This window comes from Drosophila novamexicana, unplaced genomic scaffold (genome assembly GCF_003285875.2).
Source record: "Drosophila novamexicana strain 15010-1031.04,08,12 unplaced genomic scaffold, DnovRS2.1 tig00001692-arrow-arrow-pilon, whole genome shotgun sequence".
Lineage (NCBI taxonomy): Eukaryota > Metazoa > Arthropoda > Insecta > Diptera > Drosophilidae > Drosophila > Drosophila novamexicana.
This window is the reverse complement of record NW_020824877.1, coordinates 308,267-332,651: the sequence shown is the minus strand read 5'-3', so window position 1 is coordinate 332,651 and position 24,385 is coordinate 308,267. Positions and strand designations below refer to the sequence as shown.

At 46.7% G+C, this 24,385-nt stretch overlaps 1 protein-coding gene and 1 long non-coding RNA gene across 3 annotated transcripts; one reads left to right on the top strand and one right to left on the bottom strand.

Moving 5' to 3' along the window:
• The first annotated feature begins 509 nt into the window (after window positions 1-509).
• LOC115768164 (protein sevenless) lies at window positions 510-23,248 on the top strand. 2 transcript variants are annotated; one of them, XM_030712661.1, is made up of 11 exons: window positions 510-1,600; window positions 10,464-10,538; window positions 12,385-12,450; window positions 12,524-12,847; window positions 12,907-13,143; window positions 13,200-13,519; window positions 14,647-19,283; window positions 20,239-20,516; window positions 20,586-20,777; window positions 21,726-22,162; window positions 22,231-23,248. In XM_030712661.1, the coding sequence occupies exons 1-11, from the start codon at window positions 770-772 to the stop codon at window positions 22,613-22,615; spliced, it is 7,782 nt and encodes a 2,593-aa protein (XP_030568521.1). In that variant the 5' UTR covers window positions 510-769; the 3' UTR covers window positions 22,616-23,248. The 2 variants fall into 2 exon arrangements, with proteins under 2 accessions (XP_030568521.1, XP_030568520.1); XM_030712660.1 differs by having other exon boundaries at window positions 12,512-12,847.
• On the bottom strand, window positions 11,375-11,883 carry LOC115768165. Its single transcript, XR_004018492.1, has 2 exons — window positions 11,762-11,883; window positions 11,375-11,710 (listed from the first exon to the last, which is right to left on the bottom strand). It is a non-coding gene; the product is annotated as an uncharacterized LOC115768165 (long non-coding RNA).
• Window positions 23,249-24,385: the final 1,137 nt, after the last annotated feature.

Here is a 24,385-nt window from a genome sequence, read left to right as displayed (position 1 = left end):
CCATATTCGATGCCAGAACCTTGTGCTTGCATATGTGCACATATTTGGTTGTCATATGTCAGTCTCTAAATTTTCATATAGATCGGGCAATATGCAATGCCGTTAACAGAGACCAGAGAACGGGCCGAAGCGAAGCCGAGGTGTGTAGCTAGAGTCTGATCCGAACTCCATTACAATCTGTGTGCTCTCTATAGAAAAAGTTACGTTTATCATGATTTTGATTTATCTTGCAATCCAATTCTTTGCCAAGTATCTGAATTATTTGCTCAGCAGATGCGAGCTGGAAATAAGCCGGGCTCCAATTTCAAGAGATTCCAATTCCAATTGCAATTGTTTTTTTAGATCGCAACAGATCAACAAATAGGCACATTGAGCTGTTTTTGGGGCAATTGGTTTAGTTTATTATTGTTGCGCGTTTGTCGATTAACATAATATGTTAATTCATTTATATGCATGTGCCGAGACGTTTCTGATTTTTTCGAGTTTTTCGTTTTCAATTTCAGCAAATTGTGCGCTAAAATGTAAATGCAAAAACGTCGAGCCGAGCTTCTTCAAATCGAAATCGAACGACAACAAATTAGAAACCAGCCCAGAGACAGACGCATACACACACGCACAACCATTCGCACACACACACACACACACACACACACCGTGGTCAAAGTCAGAATCGGACGGACAGCCGCAGAGTCCCACTTGCCACTTGGCATTGCCGTGGCGTAGGTCGAGCTTTATTTTTGTGCTTCGATGAACATTTAAATTGTGGACTATGTTTTGGCGAGAAGATGCAGCACAGCAGCAACAGCAACAGCAACAACAACAACAACAACAACAGCAGCAACAACAGCCGCCGCCGCATCCACCCAAACGCTTGAGCTTTAGTTTCAATGTTAAAATCGCTGTCAATGTAAACACCAAGATGTCCACAACTCACATCAACCAGGAGCACTCCAAGCAGCAAGCAACAACCGAATCTCGATCTCGATCTCGTTCCAATTCCAATTCCAGTGTCAGTTGCAAAGGCGACGGCGATCGCCGTGTTCGGCGGCATACAACGCGGCTTGTGGGCCTGCGTCAGCAGCTGCTGCATCTGGGACGTCAGCTTAACCTGGGCCAATTCTCGGTCACGGGTCACGGCGGCATCTCTACGATACTAATTGCCAATTTGCTGCTGCTGCTGCTGCTCTCGCTCTGCTGCAATGTCTGTTGCCGCTCCCACATCGAGCCGGATCAAAACTTGACACCAACAACAACATCACCAGCTGCTGTTGCAGTTGTTCCGATGTTGCTGCCCCTGGCCCAGACCCATATGCGACCCCAGCTGGACAGCGATGTGGTCGAGAAGGTGGCCGTTTGGACAAAGCATGTGGGTGCGGCGCCACCCAGCATTGCCGAGGGCATTGCCATTAGCAGCGTGGTCAGAATGCCACCCAGCATCCAAACCCCAACCGAAACTGTCCGCAGGCAAGAACAACAACGCCAACAACAGCAACAGCAGCAACAAGAGGCGGCTGCGGCTGCGGCTGCTGACGCCGCCATTGATGAACGCATCGTACTGGAGCGCGTCACCCGCGACTGTGTGCAGCGCTGCATTGTAGAGGTGAGTCGCTAGTTGGATAACGGGCGCTTTAAACTATAACTAAATGGAATTGTTATTGTTATTGTGACCTTGAGCTGCGTGCTTGTGCACCGTAAGTACAGTTTGGTATGTCCGTTATTCTATACTTCCTGGCAGAGCTCATGTTAGTAAACTGAACCCTTCAACTTTTTGTAACTTACTTGCTTTGAGTGTCACAATGCACTTGGCTTATCTTGTCAGTTCTTTAATATTCTTAAGGACTTTCTAGTTATGGTAGAGCTTTGCTTGCATTAACCTAACTTGTTCAGATCTTTATTTTATCTTCCTGGCAAATCTCATGTTAGTAAGCTGAGCCCTCAAACTGATCTTACCTTTCTTGTCAAAATGCACTTGGCTTATTCTTGAGAACTTTCAAGTTCTGGTAAAGCAAATTCAACTTGTTCAGACCTTTCTCTAATCTTCCTGGCAAAGCTCATGTTAGTGAACTAAAGCACTTTTAGCTTGAAGCTTTAGCTCTGGCAAGCAAGGCGAGCAAGCAAGAGAGTTTCTAGTGCTGGTATATCAATGAGGCTTTTACAAACTTAACTTGTTCCGACATTTATATTATACTTCCTGGCAAAGCTCATGTTAAACGTATCGTAACTTGCTCTGGGTATCAACATACGTGGCTTTAGGCTATAGATTGTGCTAGCAAAGCTTAAGAACTTAACATTTCAAGCGTACGCTTTGAGAAAAAACTCATATAATAGATTTTTGCCTTGTTTACACATTTCGATTTAATTTATCTTTGACTTGTTTTTGTATTCCTAAAGATAATCTAGTTCTGGTAGAGCAAAAGCTTTGTTTGCATAAACTTCACCTGTGCAGACCTTTGTTTAACTTCCTGGCAAAGCTCATGTTAACGTTTTTTTATGGTAGCTTAATTGATTTGGTTTAAGCTAAAGCTCTAGCAAGCATGTGTTAAAGGTCCAAAGACTTACGCTTACTTTGGCCTTAAAGGAAAAAGTGCATAATACATTTTCATGCAACTGATCTTTGATTTTCTCTAACATTTTGAGCACAACCTAGTTCTGGTAGAACAACATATTGAGAAAAGGGATTTAATTAATTCGTGAGCAATTTTCTTATAAATAAGTATTTCGTATGGAACTTGTCAAATGTTGTTTAGGCCTCTGTTATTGAAAATAAGAACTGTGAAATTTCGATTTCTAATTGATAAACTGGAAACAGAGTATTCGGCAGTCGTTTACATCCGACTGCAATGTCTTTTTCTAGCTTTCTTTTCGAGTTCTTTTTGAACTTTGGTAGACTTAAAGAGACGCTGCTTCAAGGTGAATCTTAACATATAGCTTGAAGTCTTTTCTTGGTTTTTGCAATGTTTTTTCTCTTTCGAATTTGCGATGTTTTTCTTAGTTTTGCGATGTCTTTTCTTGGTTTTTGTGACGTGTTTTCCAGGTTGTCTTTTTCTTGGCATTTGCGATGCTTTTTATATTTGCGATGTTATTTCTTGTGTTTTGCGATGTTTTTACTTGGAATTTGCGATGTTTCTACTTGCATTAATGTTGTTTTTTCTTGGTTCTTGCGATGTTTTTTGTTTTTTTTTTTCATTGGTTTTTGCAATGTTTCTGCTTTGTTTTTGCGATGTTTCTGTTTGATTTTTGCAATGCTTCTGCTTGGCTTTTGCGCATCGCAGCATTTGGATACATTTACAAGCCCAAAACGTGCCCAGATGCACAAATTGTTTGGGATTGGCCAATTGAAAGACTAAAGAAAACTGTAAGTTAACGACAGTTGAGCTTAGTCACATGTCGGTTCCCATTGAAATCTGTCACACTGCTTAGGTCTGCTCTGATCTGCTCTGAAGCCCCTAATTAAGCGATCCATGTGTATTATGTGCATATATACTGTCAAGTTTCGTGATTATAGCCCGTTGGGTCGCTTGTCATGTCAAACGGGCACTTAAATCAACAGAATCTACAATTTAGATTCTACACAACTGTCACTGAGCTGTTATATGTAACAGCTTCGGCGCATGTATCTCAGCTTCTATATCCCATATCTGTATCTGTATCTGTATCTGTATCTGTGTCTGCATTTGTATCTGTATCTGTATCTGCATTTGTATCTGTATCTGCATTTGTATCTGTTGGGAAGCGAAATATTTGGGTTACCTTCGCTTTATTGCAATTTGCATGAGTGCACATTGTGTGGGCCGTTCCAGAATTCTCTGAACTGTCTGCTCCATTAGCTGGCCAAAGTTGCCAGATACCGCCGCTAGCTGGCGCCAGCTGGCATTCAGTTTGCCTCGATTTGGCTTAATTTAGCTATTAATTGCTTGCGCCCAATATCACAAAATAGAATCAAACAAATTGGACACATATATCATCATCTTTTGTTCCCATATATGTATATATATACAATATAGATACCATAATAGATATTGTCGCGCTGCTTTTAATTAGTTTCTCGGCCAATTCGCCGCAGCTGCTCACGTATCTGGCATAATTAAAAAATTATTTAAGTGCTCTTTGCGTTTGCTCTTTTTTTTTATACCCTGAACCCATTAAAAATGGGTATAAGGGTATATTGCATTTGTGCAAAATCCAAATGTATGTAACAGGCAGAAGGAATCATCTCCGACCCCATTAAGTATATATATAAGTATATATAGCACCAATAGCCGAGTCGATCTAGCCATGCCCGTCTGTCTGTCCGTCCGTCCGTTCGTCCGTATGTATGAACGCAAGGAAATTTAAGATGTAGGTGTTCCTAGTTTCCGCGCAGATCGAGTTTGTGTCCGATAATCGATAACTTACTCCGTTTCCAAGCAATCGATAAAAATCGATATCGATATCCTGTTTTTTGGGCAATTTTGGTAAATAATAAGAGCTAGAGTCACCAAACTTGACATATAGCTTCTAAAATAGAATATATATATGCATTTGATGTTGGAAGAAGAGGGTTCAGGGTATCCCCTAGTCGGGAGCTCCCGACTAGAACCTCCTACTTGTTTCTGCTTGTTTTTGTTGTGTTTTTCAATTGTTTTTTTGTGTGTGTGTGTTTTTTGTAGCACGCTTGTTTTTATCGCAGTTTTGTTTTAAAATTCCCAATTGCACGGCACTGCACAATAGATGGCGCCACAATAGCGCATTTCCTGGCAGTCCAGCTCGACATTGTTCGCTCCTCTGCGATAAACAACTATCGATACACATTATCGATAATGGACAACCCAATGCTTGCTTTAAATTTAGTTTCTGTCATGCGAGTAAATGAGTAAATATTAATTGCGTGACTCTCTCTAACATGTTTTATTATTAGAAGAGATACGTTAACATCGGCCAGGCGATAAACTTGTTATCGATAGGTTTGCAATTTGAAAAGATTAATTACGGCGTGTTTTTTTTACAAGACTTTTGCGTATCCTTTTGTTTATCTGCCTCACGCGAATACTAGGGCACTTGAGCGATAAATCGATACCCAATAACAGTCCTTATTCAGTTATCGATAAATATAATAGTAAAGCAACGCTAACCTGCACAGTTTTATATAAGCTAGCGCTTGTCAATCGATAAACGAGTCATCGATATTAGATAACGAGACCCTGCTGCTTGTTTATCCCTCTCTCTCTCTGTGCTTTACACTCTAGTTGCTCTCCGCTTGCGTATTCTCGCTAATCGATAACAGCCTATCGATATATGTAGAGTGCGTTAAACTGTCGCAGCGTTTAATTGAAGAATAGTTGAGAGCAGTGAGTACTAATTAAGAGCTGCTTATTTCGCACTTGATTCCATTTCCCATTTACCATTTCCCATTTTCTGTGTTTCGTAGTGCCCATTCGCATTGCCCCCGACCGAGACCCATTTACAGAGGCATCTTCATGTCAGTTGGCTTAATTAAAACTAATCAGGCAGCCTAATTGTTGTAAATGCTGAACGTACTGTGACTGTGATTGGGTTATGGTTTGGGGTATATATTTAGAGCTGAGACTCTCTGTCTCTGTCCCTCCCACTACGCCCATTGTGTGTCTCTCCCTATTCTATCACTTAAGCGGCGTGTGTATCTAATATGTGTGAAAATTGTTGCTTATCGCTTGGCTTCATTAATTGGCAGCGTTGCAGCTGGTTGACTGGGGGACGCTGAGCCCGAGGTGGACACGATGGTGGGGGCGAGGAGGGGGCGGAGGTTGGGTGATTGCTGCAGCTGGCGGGGGCACATTCAAAAGCGCACTTGGATCGCACAGCGCAAATATCTTTAGCTCGACAAAAGAATCATTTAACATGATGATTAAAATGCTGATGATGCTGATGATGTTCTTTGCAAAATGTTGAGCCAATTTATTATACCCTATGCCCATTGAAAATGGGTCAAGGGGCTATTCGCAGTTGCGGCAAAGAAAGGCCGAGGCCATTTCAGGGACTAGATGGGCGAGAGACTTCAGACTTTGAACAGGAAGCTGCGATCAAGTTTGCTGCAAGTTATCGATAACATGCTTCGTTTCTCTGAAATCGATAACAGTTTTTTTTCGCAAGAGTTAGAGAAACCCAGTTTGGTTTAGTCTAGCATAGACACACGCAGTAACTTGAACTTTCTTATAAAATGTTTTAGTTCTTGTTTTATAGCCGGATTCCACTATGCTTAAAATATGTTACATTTACAAGCTTCACATTCTGCGTTTCCATTGGCAAGTTTCAGTTGTCGGTAACATGTGAATGGCAAAAAGAAAGAATAACTCGGGGCGAATACCAACATTTTTTGCAAATGTTAGATTTTTAACATATGTGTAAAATGTGGTTTCTTATGGGAAAATGTACAGGCAACATATTTTACATTCGCAAAATATGTATGATATATTTCGGCATGGATGAAGCAGCCGTTGCTTGCATGAGTGTGTGTGTGTGTGTGTGGGTGTGTGTATAGAAGGGTTTGCTTGTAGGTGCAGGGTATATCCTAGTCGGGCACTGCCGATTAGCGTCTTGTCTTGTTTGGATTTTCGGACTGCAAGGCGGCATAACAGCAACAAATTGTGTCAATAACATGCTCTCAAGTGTGTGAGTGGGTTTGTCAGTGAGTCAGTCAGTCAGTCAGTCAGTCAGTCAATCAGTCAATCAGTGAGACAGTTAATGTAATAGAAATTGTACAACAAAAGACGCGCAATGACGACATGAAAACCCCCAACGCCAATTAGCAAGCCCCGCCCCCTCAACCTCAGCCCACTCAGCCCTCTGTTCGCCTGCATCTTTCATCTCAATGGCCATTGCGAGCAGCGCCTAAGCATCGCATGAAGTCGCCACACACACTCACACACACTCTCACACACTCTCACACACTCTCACACACTCACACACACACTCACACACTCGCAGAGCCCTGTGCGCTGTTTGTGAAAAAGCCAATCAAGCTAAATTAATAAAATATTACGTAGAATTCTAAATTAAATTGACGCGTGTGCGAAAAAAAACACAGCTGAAAAGAAAAATACTTAGTCTGGGTGTGTGTGTGTGTGTGTGTGTTGGGCTAAATGAATCAGTTTAGTAAAAGCTGCATGCGATAAGGCGGAGCTTAAAGGGGACCTGGCCCCTAGCTGAATGAAATCCGAACCGTAACTGAAACTGAGGGCAATTATAAATTCGTTAGCCAAGTTTCAGTACACAATTTACAGATGTTGCCATTTTAAGCACTGTAATATTCACTTTTAATGCCGAGCATTCCAATTAAAGCGAAAGCTAAAACAAGAATGAGAGGTGCTTCAAATGTGAATTGAAATGTTATCTACGAGCACTACGTTAATTAGCCGAGAGACTAGCTCTACTGCTGTTAATAGTTGAAGTTGGCTGCGCTCATTCCGATAAAAAGTTATCGTTAACCATTTCTTGCAGCTAATTGTAGCTTCAACAAGAATGAGATTAGCTTCACAGGGTTTTGTAAACAAACGTGAATTGAAATGTTATATTATATAATTAGGGGTTAGCTCTTATATTGCGACTTGAAGTTGGCTGCGCTCATTTCGATAAAAAGTTATCGATAACCAGCTAATTCCAACTTACATAATATTCCAAAATATTTCAACCTAAACTAAGTAGAATATTATATAAATATTTGTATACATTTTTTGGTAACTTTCTTCCAACTATATTCGCCTATCTATATCTGTGATTGAATGATTGACTGACTGCTGATTGGACCAACGATCCACGTTCAATCTAAAGACTCAGAATTGTGAATTTTATTAAGGAAAATTTGGAAAATTTGATTCCCTAGTGGGCAAAATTTCTGTTTGATTGTAAGCTTATATGCCCTCGTACAGGGTATTATAATTTTGTCATCAAATGTGCAACGCATAGAAAAACACATCTCTGAATGTCCCACTTTATGGGTTATATTCAACAGATATATCTATATCCCTCTATCCTTTTGTCTCTCTCCAAGCGAACTAGTCTCTTAGTTTTAAAGCTATTGTCTCGAAAGCTTGCATAGAACTCTCTTTTGCAAGCAGAACATATGTCATTATACCTTGAACCCATTAAGAATGGGTATAAGGGTATACTGTATTTTTGCAAAATCCAAATGTATGTAACAGGCAGAAGGAAGCATCTCCGACCCCATAAAGTATATATATTCTTGATCAGCATCAATAGCCGAGTCGATCTAGCCATGCCCGTCCGTCTGTCCGTCCGTCCGTCCGTAAGTAAGAACGCAAGGATCTCAGAACCTATAAGAGCTAGAGAAATTTTAGATATAGGTGCTCCTAGTGCCTGCGCAAACCGAGGTTGTTTCCGATACTCGATAACTCACTCCGTTTCCAAGCAATCGATAAAAATCGATATCGATATCCTGTTTTTTGGGCAATTTTGGTAAATAATAAGAGCTAGAGTCACCAAACTTGACATATAGCTTCTAAAATAGAATATATATATGCATTTGATGTTGGAAGAAGAGGGTTCAGGGTATCCCCTAGTCGGGAGCTCCCGACTATAACCTCTATATAAGCTCAATTATATGTAATTTCCAGCCTTAAGATCGGTAAATTGATCAAACTGCGATGCCCAAAAGTTTATAAGCTTTAAACCTCTCCAAAGACTGACATTTTGTAGGCACTTGAGTTGTTTAAGATGAGATAATATTATAAAAACTTGAATATAATTTAGTATTCGGTTGGACTTTGCATTGAGTTTTGGCATAAATAAGGGCTTTTTTATAGCTTGTTGTTTCGCAGCTTTAATGCTCAGAAAGACTATTAACTGCGCTCGTCTGTAAGAAATTTACCTGTTAAAGACCTTTGATCCATTATTTTACTATGTATTACTAGGTTAACCAAGATTCGAGAAGCTCTCGAGTTGTTTGCCTTCGCTCTGAATTGGCATGTCGCTATTTTTGGCTGCCCCTCGCCTCAACAACAATGAATTGATCGTTTGCGGACCGAGTCGGAGATCTCTTTACGTTCGATCACGTGCTTAAAGCGAAAAGAAAGAGAAAAAAAGGCAGAAACTCGTTTGGCGTGACGCCCGTTAAATGTCGATTTGGTCAATAGATTTATGCATTCGTAATGCGCGAATATTCTCAGCGGTTGTTAAAATGCCTCTAAAGTCAATAATTGGGTCTATGTTTGAGTCGGCGGCTGTCACTTGAGAAAAGTAGCTAAATCAAATCATTAAAATAGCTACAAAAAAAAGCAGCATTACCTAAGCAGGGTGATCTACAAAAGCGCTGCGGAGTTTTCTTTTCAAAAAAAAGTTTAACCTAATAAATTAGCTGCAAAATAGCCAGAACTGCAGGCAATTGCAAATTGTGTGAAATACGGCCCATTCTAGGTTGTAAATGGCAGCACAAAAAGCCAGAAAAGGAGCTTAATCAGCTTACAAATAGCCAGAACTTCAGGCGCTTCAGATACGCCAGAAAGCTAGCTTTAAAATAGCCACAGCTGCATATTTTTATGTTTTCTTGCTGAAAATAGCCATATCTAGTTTTAAAATAGTCATATTTGTTTGACTATAAAATAGCCAAACTAGCAGACACTTGCAAATGTCAGCAAATATCATGTTTTTGGGTAAGAAACTCTAGCTAGAAAATGGCTAAATTTGATCTTTTGTGAAAGCTAGAAGGTAGCGGTAAGACAGCTTAAAAAAAGCCAGAAATAGTCAGGCACACGCAAATGTTAACAGTTTTCGGTTAGTGAGAATAGCCAAGTCTCGCTATAAAATAGCTAAATCGAAAACACACTAGCCTCTCTTTTTCAATAAACCTAGAAAAAAGGCTAAATAAAATAGAAAAAAATAGAATTACCGGGATGCAAATAGAAAATTCTAGTTAAATAAATAGTAATACATTAGCTTGGCTATATTTAGCTTGAAAATAGGCAAGTGTACCTAACAAAAAATAGCTGATTTCTCTCTTTGCTGTAATCAGTTAGTAAAAAGTCAAGTCTAGCTAGAAAATAGCTGAATTGCCAACATACTGTCCCAAGCTCTCTCTCTCTCTCTCCCTCTCTCTCTCTCTCTTGCTCTCTATCTCTCTTGCTCTCTCTCTCTCTCTTGCTCTCTCTCTCTCTCTCTCTCTCTCTTGCTCTATCTCTCTCTCTTTCTCTCGCTCTCTCTCTCTCTCTCTCTCTCTCTCTTTCTTGCTTATATTTAGCTTGAAAATAGCTATCTTGGCAATACTGTGTCCAGCCAATTCTTGCCTTTCCACATTGTTTTTTATCAATAATTGTTAAAGATTGTAAATTCATTCATTGTCATTGACATTGAATCGAAATTCTTCCCACGATTTGGATTTCCCCTTACTTTCCCATAACTCTTTCCTTGCCCCTGTTGGCTGCGGCATTTCCGTTGCAAATCGGGGCGCTTTGTGCTAATTGATTTTCACTTGGATTTCTTTCGTTTTTTTCCAGGAGGATCTGTTTCTGGACGAGTTTGGCATTAAATGCGAGAAGGCCGACAACAGCGACAAGTGCTATAAAACACGCGTAAGTCTGCCCCACCCCAAAAACCAATCCGTCCCCCTCGCCGAAATGGTGTCAAGTGTTTTGACAACAAGCCCCCTTCTCAACCTGCCCGCGCATTGCCCCCAACTCAGCAAAAGGCCACAAAGTCGCGTAATTGAAACCCACCTTTAAACTCTGCCAGACAACGTGACGACGGACCGAGCGACCGACCGACCGACCGACCGAATGACCCATAAAAAAAACAACAAGAACATATTCCCAGAAACCAAAAACGAAACGTATTTACGGCCCAAAAAGGGGAATATACTAAAGCAAACTCACGAAAAGAATGGCAAGGATGTCTGTCTTCATTGAGCAGAAGATCAAATAACCTTTTATAAAGCTCGTAACTGATGAGAATATTTTGAAAACCCACAAATTACTCTATCCTGCCATAGGATCTATATGATGTAGTATTCCAATGATAACTGAAAGCAAGGATATACATACAACAAATTTCTGGCAAGACTGACTCTTTCCATGGAGTGGAAGATCAAATACCCTGCTATATATATCTATAGCTTACAGCTCTGTAAAGCTCGCAACTGCCGAGTCCTGCGATGGATTCTACTTTGCATTATGATATGGTAGTCCAATACTAACAGATGGCAAGGATAAACTCTAACAAATTTCGGGACAAGTGAAAAAAGAAGATAACTTTTGTCTTTTACATGCCTATTCACCAATGCCATATGCCCGTTTGACACACACTAGCAACAGTTACAGGGTATCAGGAGTGGCAAGCTAAGGATAGCCAGCGGTAAGGCCGTCAGGCACTTGTTAAGGAAAATCATAAACACATTCGATAATCAAGCCAGTTCTGCCTAACATGTATTTCGGATTAACCACAGCCAGTTGAGGAAGTGAGGAGGGAGGGAGATGTGATTGAGTTACCAAGCGACACGGCTGAGCAGCTTTTTACTGGCTTTTAATTGTCGCCATGCCCGTGAGCTTGCTTAGCTAGTTGCACACGAACTCAAAGTGCATCAGGCGCGGCCAATCGTGCTCCAGCTCCAGACAGCAAAGGAAACCGTCGAACAACAATTGTAAATGCTGCTGTCGGCTCTCAATTAGTTTGCTTGCGAGGCATCGAATCCTGCGGTTAATTTCCGTTTGAGTTTTACAGCAATCCATTCGGGTACAATGGAGCTTACCTAGAATTTGGCTGTGAGCTTGGCTTGCGCTTACGACTGACTTGTACTTACCTAATAATAACATGGAATTTTGTTATCACGAAATACAAGAGTAGTTATTGAACATAAATTATATTTTCAGAGCATAGTCTAACAGCTCACTAGTTATCTGAATTGTGTACGCCTAAAGGTAAAAGGTGTCGAGTGTGAAATAGTTGAAATATGGGAAAAAAGTTGGCTCTGCTTTTGATGTCCTACATGCTTAAATTGCTCAAAAAATTGCTGAAAGCAAGCAAAAGGCATCTAGTTAGCAACACCCAGATACCCTGTACCCATTCAAAATGGGTATTGTATGTAACAGGCAGAAGAAAGCATCTCCGACCCCATAAAGTATATATATTCTTGATCTGATTGAGCGAACTATTATAGTTTGTCTTTAAATTTCTTTAGTTTGTCTGCATTTGGAATTAACTGAAGAGGCCATTCCCTAGTCGAGAACTCCCGACTAGAGCCTTTTCAGTTAAAGATAAAGCACAGTTGCACAGGGTATCTCCTAGTCTACTCTTGTAATGCACTGATATTGATTTTAAGGCTTTTAAGGCTGACGAAACTTTCAGCTGACTTTAGATAAGCCTCACTTTGCCCTGATTGGGCAACTCAACCTGAACAAATCTGATCGTAATCTCTCTTTGCAGTGCAACAAGGGCTGTGCGCAATGGTATCGCGCGCTGAAGGAGATCGAGCCCTGCCAGGAGGCCTGTGTGAGTGACATCTGACGGCTGCCGTTTTAATGATAGCTTCTTAACTGCATTATTTTGATAGGCTTCCACGCAGTTCTATCCGTACGATATGCCCTGCATTGGAGCCTGCGAGACGGCGCAGCGCGATTATTGGCATATGCAGCGGCTGGCCATGGCTCGGTTGGTGGAGACAACGCAACCGCAGCTGTTAGAGATGACGGATGAGTCGAGCACATTGACCATCAAATGGGCCATGCAGTTTCCGGAGAACTATTTGGCCAGTCGACCCTTTAATATACAATACCAGCAAGTGGACAATCAATCGGAGCCTGAATGGCACAATCTGGCGGACTACGATTGCGATGAGTACTACGTATGCGAGATTCTGGAGGCGCTTGTGCCCTACACCCGCTACAAGGTATGTCCAACATATATTAACTGAAATCTCTGGAGATTTAAATTTGAACTCTTTTTTAGTTTCGCTTCGAGCTGCCCTTTGGGGAGAGCAGCGAGGATGTGCTCTATTCGCCAGCGACGCCTGTTTACGAAACGCCGATGGAGGGCGCCCCCATCTCGGCGCCCATTATCGAGGCACTGCTGGCGCTGGATGAGCATCATGTGGCCGTGCACTGGCGTCCCGGACGCTACAGCAATGCGCCCATTGAAGGCTACCGCTTGCTCTTGACCAGCGCAGGTAACACCAGCCGCGAACAGGTACGTCACGAGCTCCAACTGCCAAGCTGTCAAATCTAAACCCTCATCTCTATTAGCTGCTGCCTGCTCAACGTACTAGCTGCATCTTTGCCCAGCTGCAGCCGCTCACCAACTACACCGTGGCGCTGACCATGATCAACAAACAGGGCGAGGGACCGTCAACGGTGGTCAGCATTGTGACCAAGTCGCCCTTGGAGCCACAGCAGCTGCAGAGCGTGCTGCTTGCGAGCGAGCACAGCATCATCTGGCAATCACTGGAGCCAGCGGGCGAGACACGTCTCCTCTACACCTCCGAGCCGGCGGCCATTAGCGATTTTACCTTTTCGCAGCGCGAGCAGCGGCTCTGGCTGCTGGACGAATTGGGTCAGCTGCACAGGTGAGCAATGTGCCAATACAGTCCCTCTTCAATTATCTATTGGAGAATGAAGATTTTTGTTGTTGTAAGATTTCGAGTGGAAACTACGTAAAGTTTCTACAGTAGAAAAAGCTTGCTAGCTATTTGCGTTTAGGCTGTGCGTAGATCATCAGTCAGTCAATCACTCAGTCAGTCAATCAGTCAGTCATATATGGATGGAGAGCTGCAGTTAAGCTATAGCCAAGACCACATTTTGTTCAGCCAGTTAAGTCAGTCAGTCGGTCAATCATTCAATCACTCAGTCAAATGAATATATAATTTAGTATGATCAAATGTGACTGTTCCTTAATCATCAGTCAGTCAATCTTTCAATCAGTCTAATAAAAAATCAATCAATAAAGTAAATTGTCTATTACAGCTACAGGTTGTCCAATAAAATTGATAGTTTAGGCTACATTTCAATCAACCGTCAGTCAATCAGTCAGTCATCAAATGATATACTTCTATTATGGCTCTATATCAGTTCAGATACAGCTAAGATCAGCTGGGGTGTGCGTTGATCACCAGTCAGGTAATCCGTCTATCAGTCAATCAGTCAGTCAATCAATCTTTTTTTCATTAAATAGTCAGTTAGGCACATGTAGATAGACTATTGTATTGTGTTTACTTCAGGTCAGCTACAGTTAAAAGCAGCTTGTGGGTTGATTTTCAGTCAATCATCGAATCGGTCAGTCAGTCAATCAGACAGTCATTCACAATATATTTGCTTTAGTTCAGCTTCAGCTTAGACTAGCTTAGGCTATGCCTTGATAATTTTATTAGTCAATCTCTAAATATAAAACTGTTTGTACTGACTGAATGACTGACTGATTGATTGATTGACTGATTGAATGATTGGTTTAAAATTTCCCACTCCCATAACTCGGCCAAAACTCAATCGATTTTCATAAGGTTTGGCTTTTTGTTCATGGTTTGGCCTGTAGATCAATAAATATGACAATATTTTTCTTGGCATTTTCAAAGATCTTTAAGAGAATTTATTTTATAGGCGCCACGGGCAAGGCCGGGCTAGGCCGGGTCTACCCGCTGGTATATCGACCAAAATCTAAGCTCTACTTCAGTTAAGATTCGTACTTTTCTGTTTACAGCCAGCTGCTAGATGAGACGACGACAAACGCTGCCCGGCGTCTGCGGCTGGAGCTGCTCTCAAATGGGAGCAGCCAGTGGACGCCACGCAAGCTGAGCCTGGACTGGCTGCAGCGACGCCTCTACATAGCAGCGCAGGCGAACAGCAGCAGCGGGGGAGAAGGAGGACGATTTGAGCTGTTTAGCAGCAATCTGGAGGGCGGCGATGTGCAGTTGACGGGCGTGCAGCTGGGCCTGGTCGTGGAGCAGCTGGAGCTGGACGCCCTAAACGGCTGGCTCTTCTGGTGCGATGCGGAGAGCCTTTGGCGTCTCGATCTAAGCAGCAAGCAGTCGCTGCGCCTCACACAGCCAGAATCACCCGGACGCTTCATGCTGGAGCCGCAGCGCTGGCTGCTGCACGTGCTGCTGCCGCAGGAGAATCAGCTGCTGGAGCTGAGCTACGATGGCGGGCATAAGCATGCTCTGGCGCTATCCAACGACAGCTGGCGCGGATTCGCCTGGTCCAGCGATCAGGCACAGCTGCTACTGGCCAATGAGACACAGCTGCAGCTGCTGGACGGACAGACGCTGGCGCCGCTTGCCAACTGGTCGCCGGATGGCGGTTGCTGCGCGTTGCTGCCGCTGGAACGTCGCCGCCAGCCGCTGGCGCTAGAGCCGCCGGCGCCGCGTGAGCTGCGCGCCCTGCTAGGAGCGCAGGCGGCGCACATAACATGGCAGCCGCCGGCAGCTAATCCCTACCAGACGGCAGCGGCGGCCGCGCGCAACTACAGCTACGAGCTGGAGGTGCTGGACGTGGCCAGCCAGAGCGCCTACAATATACGCAATATACGTGTGCCCCACTTTGGCCTGGAGCGCCTGCAGGCGGACAATCTCTATCAGCTGCGCGTGCGCGCCAACAATGCGGCCGGCCGGGCGGGCGTCTGGACAGCGCCGCTGGCGACGCGCACCTGGCCGCTGGGCGATCATCGCCTGCGCTGGGCCACGCAGCGCGGCTCGCTGTACACCACGAACGAGCTGGGCGGCCAGCTGCAGCCGCTGCCCGTGCAGCTGGCATCGTCGCCCGGGCCGCTGGCCCTGGTCAATGCCAGCGTGGCGTACTATGTCAGCGGGCGGGAGCAGTCGCTGCACTGCGTCAATTTGCTGCAGCCGCAGCTGAGCTGCACCGACGAGCGGCTGGAGCATGTGGGCGCCGTTGCCTATGACTGGCGCGGCGGTCTGCTCTACTGGACGGATTTGGCGCGCGATTGTGTCCAGCGTCTCGATCCGCTCAGCGGTGAGCGCGAGCTGCTGCCTATCTTTGGCGCCCGCCATCTGGCCCTCGACTCGGCCCAGGGACATCTCTACTACTCGAGCTCGGCGCATTTGGCGCGCCGTTCGCTCAGCGCTCTCTCCACCCAACAGCCGGAGCTGGAGTACTATCATGTGAATGGACTCGCCGGCCGGATTAGCGGCTTCTGTCTTGATCTGCCGCAGCGACACATCTACTGGCTGGTCGCCGGCAACTCGGCGCTGCATCTCTATCGCACAGCGCTGTCGGCGGGCGGCAGTCAGGCCGCCGCCCCACTGCAGTTGCTGGCCACGCTGCCGGCGGCGGATGCACTGCCGCATACGCTGCAGCATCTGGCGCCGCTGGGAGCGCTGCTCTGGCTGGCGGCGGATGGCCGGGGCGCGCATCTGCTGCGCCTCGCGGCGCAACTGGATATAGACACGGATACAATGCGCCTGCTGCCGGAGGGCCTGGTCGAGCCGCTCAGCGCCGTGCAGCTGCTGGAGCGTTCGGCTGGGCCGCCGCCACCACCACCGGATGAGGGCGTGCGTCCGCTCGCCGTGCCGCCGGACAGCGTGCACATCGACGAGGGCGGCCACTGGAATGACTTTCGTGTACGCTGGCAGCCTGCTGCCAGCGGCGGCAATCACAGCGTCTGCTACAAGCTGCTGCTGGAGCACGGCAGCGAGCGTCTGATCACGCTGGAGCTGCTCACGCCGTTTGCCCGCATCACACAGCTGGCCCAGGCGCCGCTCGGTCTGCGCATCAGCATCACGCCGCACACCGCCTGGCGCGCCGGACCCACCACCCGGGTGCAGCTGGACACGCCCGTTGCGGCGCCCACGCAGCCGCGACGTTTGCGCGTCTTTGTCGAGCGTCAGGCGGTGCCGCTGCAGCTGGCGCCGAATGTGAGCGCTCTGCTGCGCTGGGATGTGCCCGAGGAGCATGCGGGCAGCCAGTCGCTGCAGTATCGCATCAGCTGTTGGCGCGGCAGCGAGTTGCACTCGGAGCTGCTGCTCAACCAGAGCACATTGGAGGCGCGCGTCGAGCACCTGCAGCCGGAGGAGACGTATCGCTTTCAGGTGCAGGCCCATGTGGCCGCCACGGGCCTGGCCGCCGGCGCCACCAGCCATGCGCTACACGTCTCGCCCGAGGTGCAATCGGTGCCGCGTCTGCTCTATGCCAATGCCGAGCACATCGGCGAACTGGATCTGGATACGGGCCATCGCAAGCAGCTGGTGCACACCGCCAGTCCCGTCGAGCATTTGGTTGTGCTGCAGGGCGAGCAGCGTTTGCTCTGGGTCAACGAGCACGTCGAGCTGTTGAGCCATGTGCCGGGCAAGGCGCCCGCCAAGCTGGCACGCATGCGCGCCGAGGTGCTGGCCCTGACCGTCGACTGGGTGCAGCGCATCGTCTACTGGGCCGAGCTGGATGCCGCGGACGGCGGCTGTGTCATCTATAGCCTGGATCTCTGTCGCTTCGATGGACGCATTCTGCAGGGCGAACGTCTCTGGAGCACGCCGCGCGGCCAGCTGCTGCGCGATCTTGTCGCCCTGCCGCATGCCCGCCAGCTTGTCTGGCTGCAGCACGATCTGGACTCGCGCAATGCCACGCTCCAGGGTCGCAGCCTGTCCAATGGCAGCGCACTCAGCTTTGAGGGCGTCGCCCTGCCGCTGTGGCGCCTCTTCGAGGGTAGCCAGGAGCCGCTGGCTGAGACCCTGAATCTGGTCGATCATTTGGGTCGGCTGTGCGTCTACCATGTGGCCCGCCAGCTGTGCACATCGAGCGCTCTGCGCGCCCAGCTCAATCTGCTGAACGATGACATCGGCCAGCTGGCCCAGGATCCGGGCTATCTGTATGCTCTGCGCAATGGCAGCGTGCGTGCCTATGGCCGTCGGCGGCAGCAGCTGGAATTTCTGCTGGAACTGCAGCCGGACGAGGTGCGTCTGCTGCGCGCCTACAACTATCAGGCGTATCCCAGTCGCCGCTGCCTGCTGTTGCCCACCACGGCTGCCGCCCTGGACTCAACGCCGCCCAGCTGCGAGGAGACGCAGTGCAGCCTTCAGCTGCCGGCGCTCAGCGCCGCCCCAGATTGCCCGCTGCCTGTGCCCGGGCTCAACTATCAGCTGAATCTCAGCAGCAGCAGCAGCAGCGGCGCACATCTGGAGCTGCGCTCGCTGCACTCCGCCGCTGGCCTGACGCTCAACATAAGTCAACTGCAGCCCTATCAGGCCTACGAGCTGCGCGCTCAGGTCGGCAGCTACTATCAGCAGCTGTTGGGCCTGGAGCCGCTGCAGCTGCCCGTCCTGGCGCTGCACACGGCTGCGGCCACGCCCAGTGCGCCACGAAATTTTAGTGGACGGGCGCTGAGTCCCAGCGAACTGGAGGTCAGCTGGCTGGCGCCGCTGGAGCTGCGCAGCGCGAGTGTCTACTATACGCTGCATTGGCAGCTGCAGCTGGAGGATACCGAGGAGCAGTCACAGGAGCAGCCCGCCCAGGAGCAGCGCGTGGAGACGGCGGGCGTGCAGCGGCTGACGGGCCTGCAGCCCGCCCGGCTCTATCAGGTCTGGCTGCAGGCGCATGCCACGCCCAGCAAATACAATAGCAGCGGCCGGCTGCTGATACGCAGCTATGCGCCGCTGCCGCCGCTGCAGCTGATCGAGCTGAACGCATACGGAATGACGCTCGCCTGGCCGGGCACACCGGATGCGCTCAGTTCGCTCACCCTGGAATGCCAGTCGCTGCGCGAACAGCTTCAGTTCAATGTGGCCGGAAATCATACACAGATGCGGCTGGGTCCGCTGCAGCCGAAGACGCGCTACTCGTGCCGTCTGGCCTTGGCGTATGCCGCCACGCCGGGCGCACCCATTTACTTTGGTCCCAGTCATGAGTACGAGACGCTGGGCGATGCTCCCAGTGCGCCGGGTCGGCCGCAGCTGGAGCACATTGCCGGCGAGATCTTTCGCGTCAGCTGGACGCCAGCTCTGGACAACGGTTCACCCATTTTGCTATACAATCTGGAGGCTCTGCAGGCGCGGCGCACCAATCGTCGTCGGCGGCGGCGCCGCGAGACTACGCTTTCCCTATTGCCCTGGGCCGAGGAGCCGCTGGTCATCGAGGATCAGTGGCTGGACTTTTGTAATACCACCGAGTTGAGCTGCATTGTGCGCGAATTGCATACCCGTCGCCTGCTGCTGTTTCGCGTCCGTGCGCGCAATCGGCCGCATGGCTGGGGACCCTACAGCGAGGACAGTGAACGCATCGCTGAGCCCTTTGTCTCGCCCGAGAAGCGCGGCTCCCTCGTCTTGGCCATCATTGCGCCCGCTGCCATTGTCTCTAGCTGTGTGCTCGCCTTGGTGCTCGTGCGCAAATGTAAGTTCAAAATGAATATTTTTCACCCTTTTTCCGCCCGTCAATCAGTCAATCATTCAACTAGTCGTCGGCCAGTTAGTCAATCTTTCAGTCGAAGAATCAATCGATAAGAAAATTAGTGACTCAATAAGTATGTTAGTCAATCAATCAATCAAATAGTCTGTCGTTTTGTCAATCAGTTGATCTCGTATTGGCATTCAGCTTGAAATTAAGTCATTTAATCTGTATTAATCAGTCAGCCAATTAACCAGTCAATCCAGCAATCATTCAATTAGTAAGTCAGTCCGTAGCTTATCAGTCAACTATGATAACCAATCAATCCATCAGCTTGATAATTTATCGTTTAACTAGTCAAGAAATCAATGTTTTTCATGTAATTGACCAATTAATCCGTCAGTTCAGCAGTTAGTCTAGTAAAACTGCCAAACTGCCAGTAAAAAGTCTGCCACCTAATCCATCATGATTCAATCAGTCAATCAACCAATACTCACGTAGTCAGTTGAAATTGCCGACAGTCAGTCAGCCAGTCTGAAATTAATCAGTTAATCAATCGAATATGAGTCAGTCAATCAGTCAATCAATTTTCTAATAAATCAGTCACTGTAGCACCTAATCAATCAGGACTCTGTCAATCAATCAATAAAAAAGTCGCACAGTCGATCAATCAATCAGTCAATGAGAGAGTAAATCAATTAGTAGCAAACTATTCAATCATCCAATCAATCAGTGTGACTGACAGAAAGAAATCAATCGAATATAAGTCAGTCAATCAATCAATCAAACAGTCAATGACTCATTAAATCAATTAGTAGATCTGAAAAATGTTTAATCATCCACTCAATCAGTCTGCCTAATCAATCATGACCCATTCAATAAAAAATCGCGCTGTCAATCAATCAATCAGTCAGTCATATACACAAGAATCGCTAATGAAGAAAACTTTGCGATATTGCAGTGCAAAAGCGTCGCCATCGCGCCAAGAAGCTGCTGCAGCAGAGCCGCCCGAGCATCTGGAGCAATCTCTCGGCTCTGCAGACGCAGCAGCAGCTGCTGGCCGCACGGAGTCGCACCTTCTCGATGTCGCTGAGTGATGCGGACATTGCGCTGCTGCCGCAGATCAACTGGAACCGGCTGACGCTGTTGCGTTTCCTCGGCAGCGGCGCTTTTGGCGAGGTGTACGAGGGTCAGCTGCAGGCCGAGGACGAGGCGCAGCCGCAGCGCGTGGCCATCAAGGTGAGTGGAGCAGCAGTTTTTTCTTTTTTTTTTTTGGCCACAACTCAAGGTTTCTTCTCGCCCCTACAGAGTTTGCGCAAGGGCGCCAGCGAGTTCGCGGAGCTGCTGCAGGAAGCGCAGCTGATGAGCAATTTCAAGCACGAAAACATCGTTTGCCTGATTGGCATCTGCTGTGACACGGACTCCATATCGCTGATTATGGAGCACATGGAGGCCGGCGATTTGCTCAGCTATTTGCGTGCGGCAAGGCCCAGTTCACAGGTGAGCAAGCACTTGCGCTTATTATACCCTGTAGCCATTGCAAATGCGTAAAGGGTTAACTGTTTTTGTGCATATGCATGTGACACACAGAAGAAAGTATGTCCATGCATTTAATCTTGATCAGGACGCACTGCGTTCTTCTAGGCAGGTTCCTCGGTCTGTTCATTATATATCTCCTCTCGTTTTCCAAATATCGTTAAATATCGAAACAAGTTTTTTATTTATTTATTAATGGCCGACAAAAACGAGTGTCTTTCTAATTATTGAATACACCAAATCATGAAAATTAAATACTAAGAACCTTATGTATGTACTCTGTACACAATTTTCTAAAAGCATCACCGACCAGCTATATAGAGTGTTAAGTAGATAGGATAAAGAGATATTATATGGATACATTTAGAGCTCATAGCAGGGAATAGTCTGTGAGTTCCCGAAGATATATGTATGTACATTTTGAAGATTATAAATGCTGGATATACCAGAATATGGATGAGGAATATGCCACTTTTTGGATGCCTCCAATCGAAACTATGCCAAAATCAAAGGAATTTTTAGCCGTTTCCCATTCAGCTTTTGCATGTACCAACATTTTGATGCCATATTTGCACGCTGAAAGTTTCATTAAGATCGGACAATAAACACCGAAGTTCCTCGAGAATTCCATAACTGAAAATGTGGAACCAAAAAAAAGTAGACAGAAGAGAGACAAATGTGAATGGAGCAGGATATAGGATATCTTCTAGTCGAGCGCTTCACTTGAGCACTCTGAGGCCATATTTGCACGCTGAAAGTTTCATTAAGATCGGACAATAAACACCGAAGTTCGTGGAGAATTCCATATCTGAAAATGTGGAATCAAGCAATAGTAGAGATTCAGCTAGAATGTGTGTGTGCGGCTACAGGGTATATTCTAGTCGAGCACTCTTATTGATGATTCGTTTGCAGGAAGCGCTGTCCAAGCTGCAACTGCCGGAACTGCTGAGCATGTGCCTGGACGTGGCCAATGGCTGCAGCTATATGGAAGATATGCACTTTGTGCATCGCGATCTCGCCTGCCGCAATTGTCTGGTGTCGGATGGAGCCGCAATTGGCGGACGGCGCATTGTTAAAATTGGCGACTTTGGGCTGGCACGCGACATCTACAAGAGCGACTATTACCGGAAGGAGGGCGAGGGACTGCTGCCTGTGCGCTGGATGGCGCTCGAGAGCCTGGTGGATGGCCTCTTTAGCACACAGTCGGATGTCTGGGCATTCGGTGTGCTCTGCTGGGAGATATTCACGCTTGGCCAACAGCCGTATGCGGCGCGCAACAACTTCGAGGTGCTCGCCCATGTCAAGGAGGGCGGACGGCTGCAGCAGCCGGAGCGCTGTCCCGAGAAGCTGTAAGTGGCCCAGCTCTTCCATATAACTTCTCTCTACTCAATCACTGTCCCATTTATGCTGTACACAGTTATGCGCTGCTCTTGCAATGCTGGCGCTCTGAGCCCTGGGAGCGACCCAGCTTTAAGCGCTGCCTCAGCACGCTGCAGGCCCTCAGCTTGGATTTGCGGCGCACCGAAATGCTGGCCACGGATGAGACGCCGTTGGTTTCTGCATTGTGCGCTATCAAGACGGACGCTAAGGTGCGTTTCGATGATGCGCCGCAGCGTCTCACGCTGCACTTGGACGCCAAAGATACGGTCAGCTCGACCGATGCCGATACGAGAGGAAGCCCAACCACACCCACCGCACCCATCACGCCCACCACGCCCACCAGCACAATCGCAGTCGTAAGCACAGCTCCATCGTCCGAAAATGGCCAGCTCTATGCAAATGAGGGCATTTCACGCCTTTGAAATCCCCTTTCATTTGGATCTGCCGTCGCCAGTTGCGGCGCCACAAATTGATGAACATTCGCATTCGCATGTTTGGGCGCACTCAACCATGTTACGCCCCCTCGCCAAAACACCGCCCACACGCACACATACGTTTGTGGGCTTAGAATTATGGTTTCTATTTAATCGATTTACTATTCTGTACTGAATCCAAAAGCTAAACAAGACCAAAAGATGACCTCGACAAGTCCTATGTGTACATCAAATGGTTCTGTTTAGTTTTTGTTTTTTGTTTTTTTTTTTTTGTTTTTTTTTTTTGGTATACTCAACTAGAAGAGTATGCGTATACGAATATACAAGTAGCGCCGAATGTCGAACAATAAATACATGATATTTTTGTAGAAATAGAATTAATCTTTTAATTATTATAGTTTGCCTCAATCAGGATGATTGACGGTTTGATGATCAATCAAACTAGAAGAGTATGCGCTACTCGAATATGTTATAAATACATGAATTCAACAGAAAAGAGAAGATATTTTTGTAAAACAAGGCTGCATGTTTTAGTCTGCCTGATTGATTAGCTAACGGACTGCCTGATAATCAGTCAATCTGTTCGAGTATGCGCTGTTCGAATAAAGCTTAGATTTGAATAATAAAAACGCTATATTATTGTATATTTTGTTAACGTATATATCAACTGTTTAAAACATGTTTGTTTATCGTCTTCGAATTCATTGTCAAATGTATGCGTATATGTAGGAATGTGTGTATGCGTGTATGTATGTGTGTATGTATGTATGTATGTATGTATGTATGTATGTATGTATGTATGTATGTATGTATGTATGTATGTATGTATGTATGTATGTATGTATGTATGTATGTATGTATGTATGTATGTATGTATGTATGAATGTATGTATGTATGTATGTATGTATGTATGTATGTATGTATGTATGTATGTATGTATGTATGTATGTATGTATGTATGTATGTATGTATGTATGAATGTGTGGCTATTTGCATTTTTGTCTACATGTTTGTGTGTATGTGCGCATATATGCTTGCATGCCCTTCTCCTCGATTCTCATGAATTTAAGTAAGTCGCATAGACTTCGCTTTAATTAGAGGAGACGGCGCCTTCGACTGTGGAGGAAGCGGCCTTACTATGGCAGGAGGCGGCGGCAGCTTGAGCAAAGGAGACGGCGGCCTTACTATGGCAGGAGGCGGCGGCGGCTTTAGCATAGTTGGAGGAGACGGCCTTACTATGGCAGAAGGCGACTTTCACTTTGGAGGAGACGGTGGCCATACTTTGGCAGGAGGCGGATTTTACTATGGAGGAAACGGCGGCTTTAGCTTAGTAGGAGGAGGCGGCAGCTTGAGCAAAGGAGACGGCGGCCTTACTATGGCAGGAGGCGGCTGCGGCTTCCACTTTGGAGGAGACGGCGGCCCTACTATGGCAGGAGGCGGCTTTAGCTTAGTAGTAGGAGGCGGCAGCTTGAGCAAAGGAGACGGCGGCCTTACTATGGCAGGAGGCGGCTGCGGCTTCCACTTTGGAGGAGACGGCTTTAGCATAGTAGGAGGAGGCAAAGGTGCCGCCGGGCCTAACATATGGAGAAGATGGCAGTTTAAGCAATGAAGCTGTCGCCTTAGCTTGACCAAAGGAGGATTCAATACGGCTTGAATTAATGAGGAGACGGCGGCTTGAGCAAATAAGGAAGCGGAATCAATTATGCAGAAGAAAATGTCTGAGGTCAGTTAAAAATCTGGTACGTATTAAAAACTAT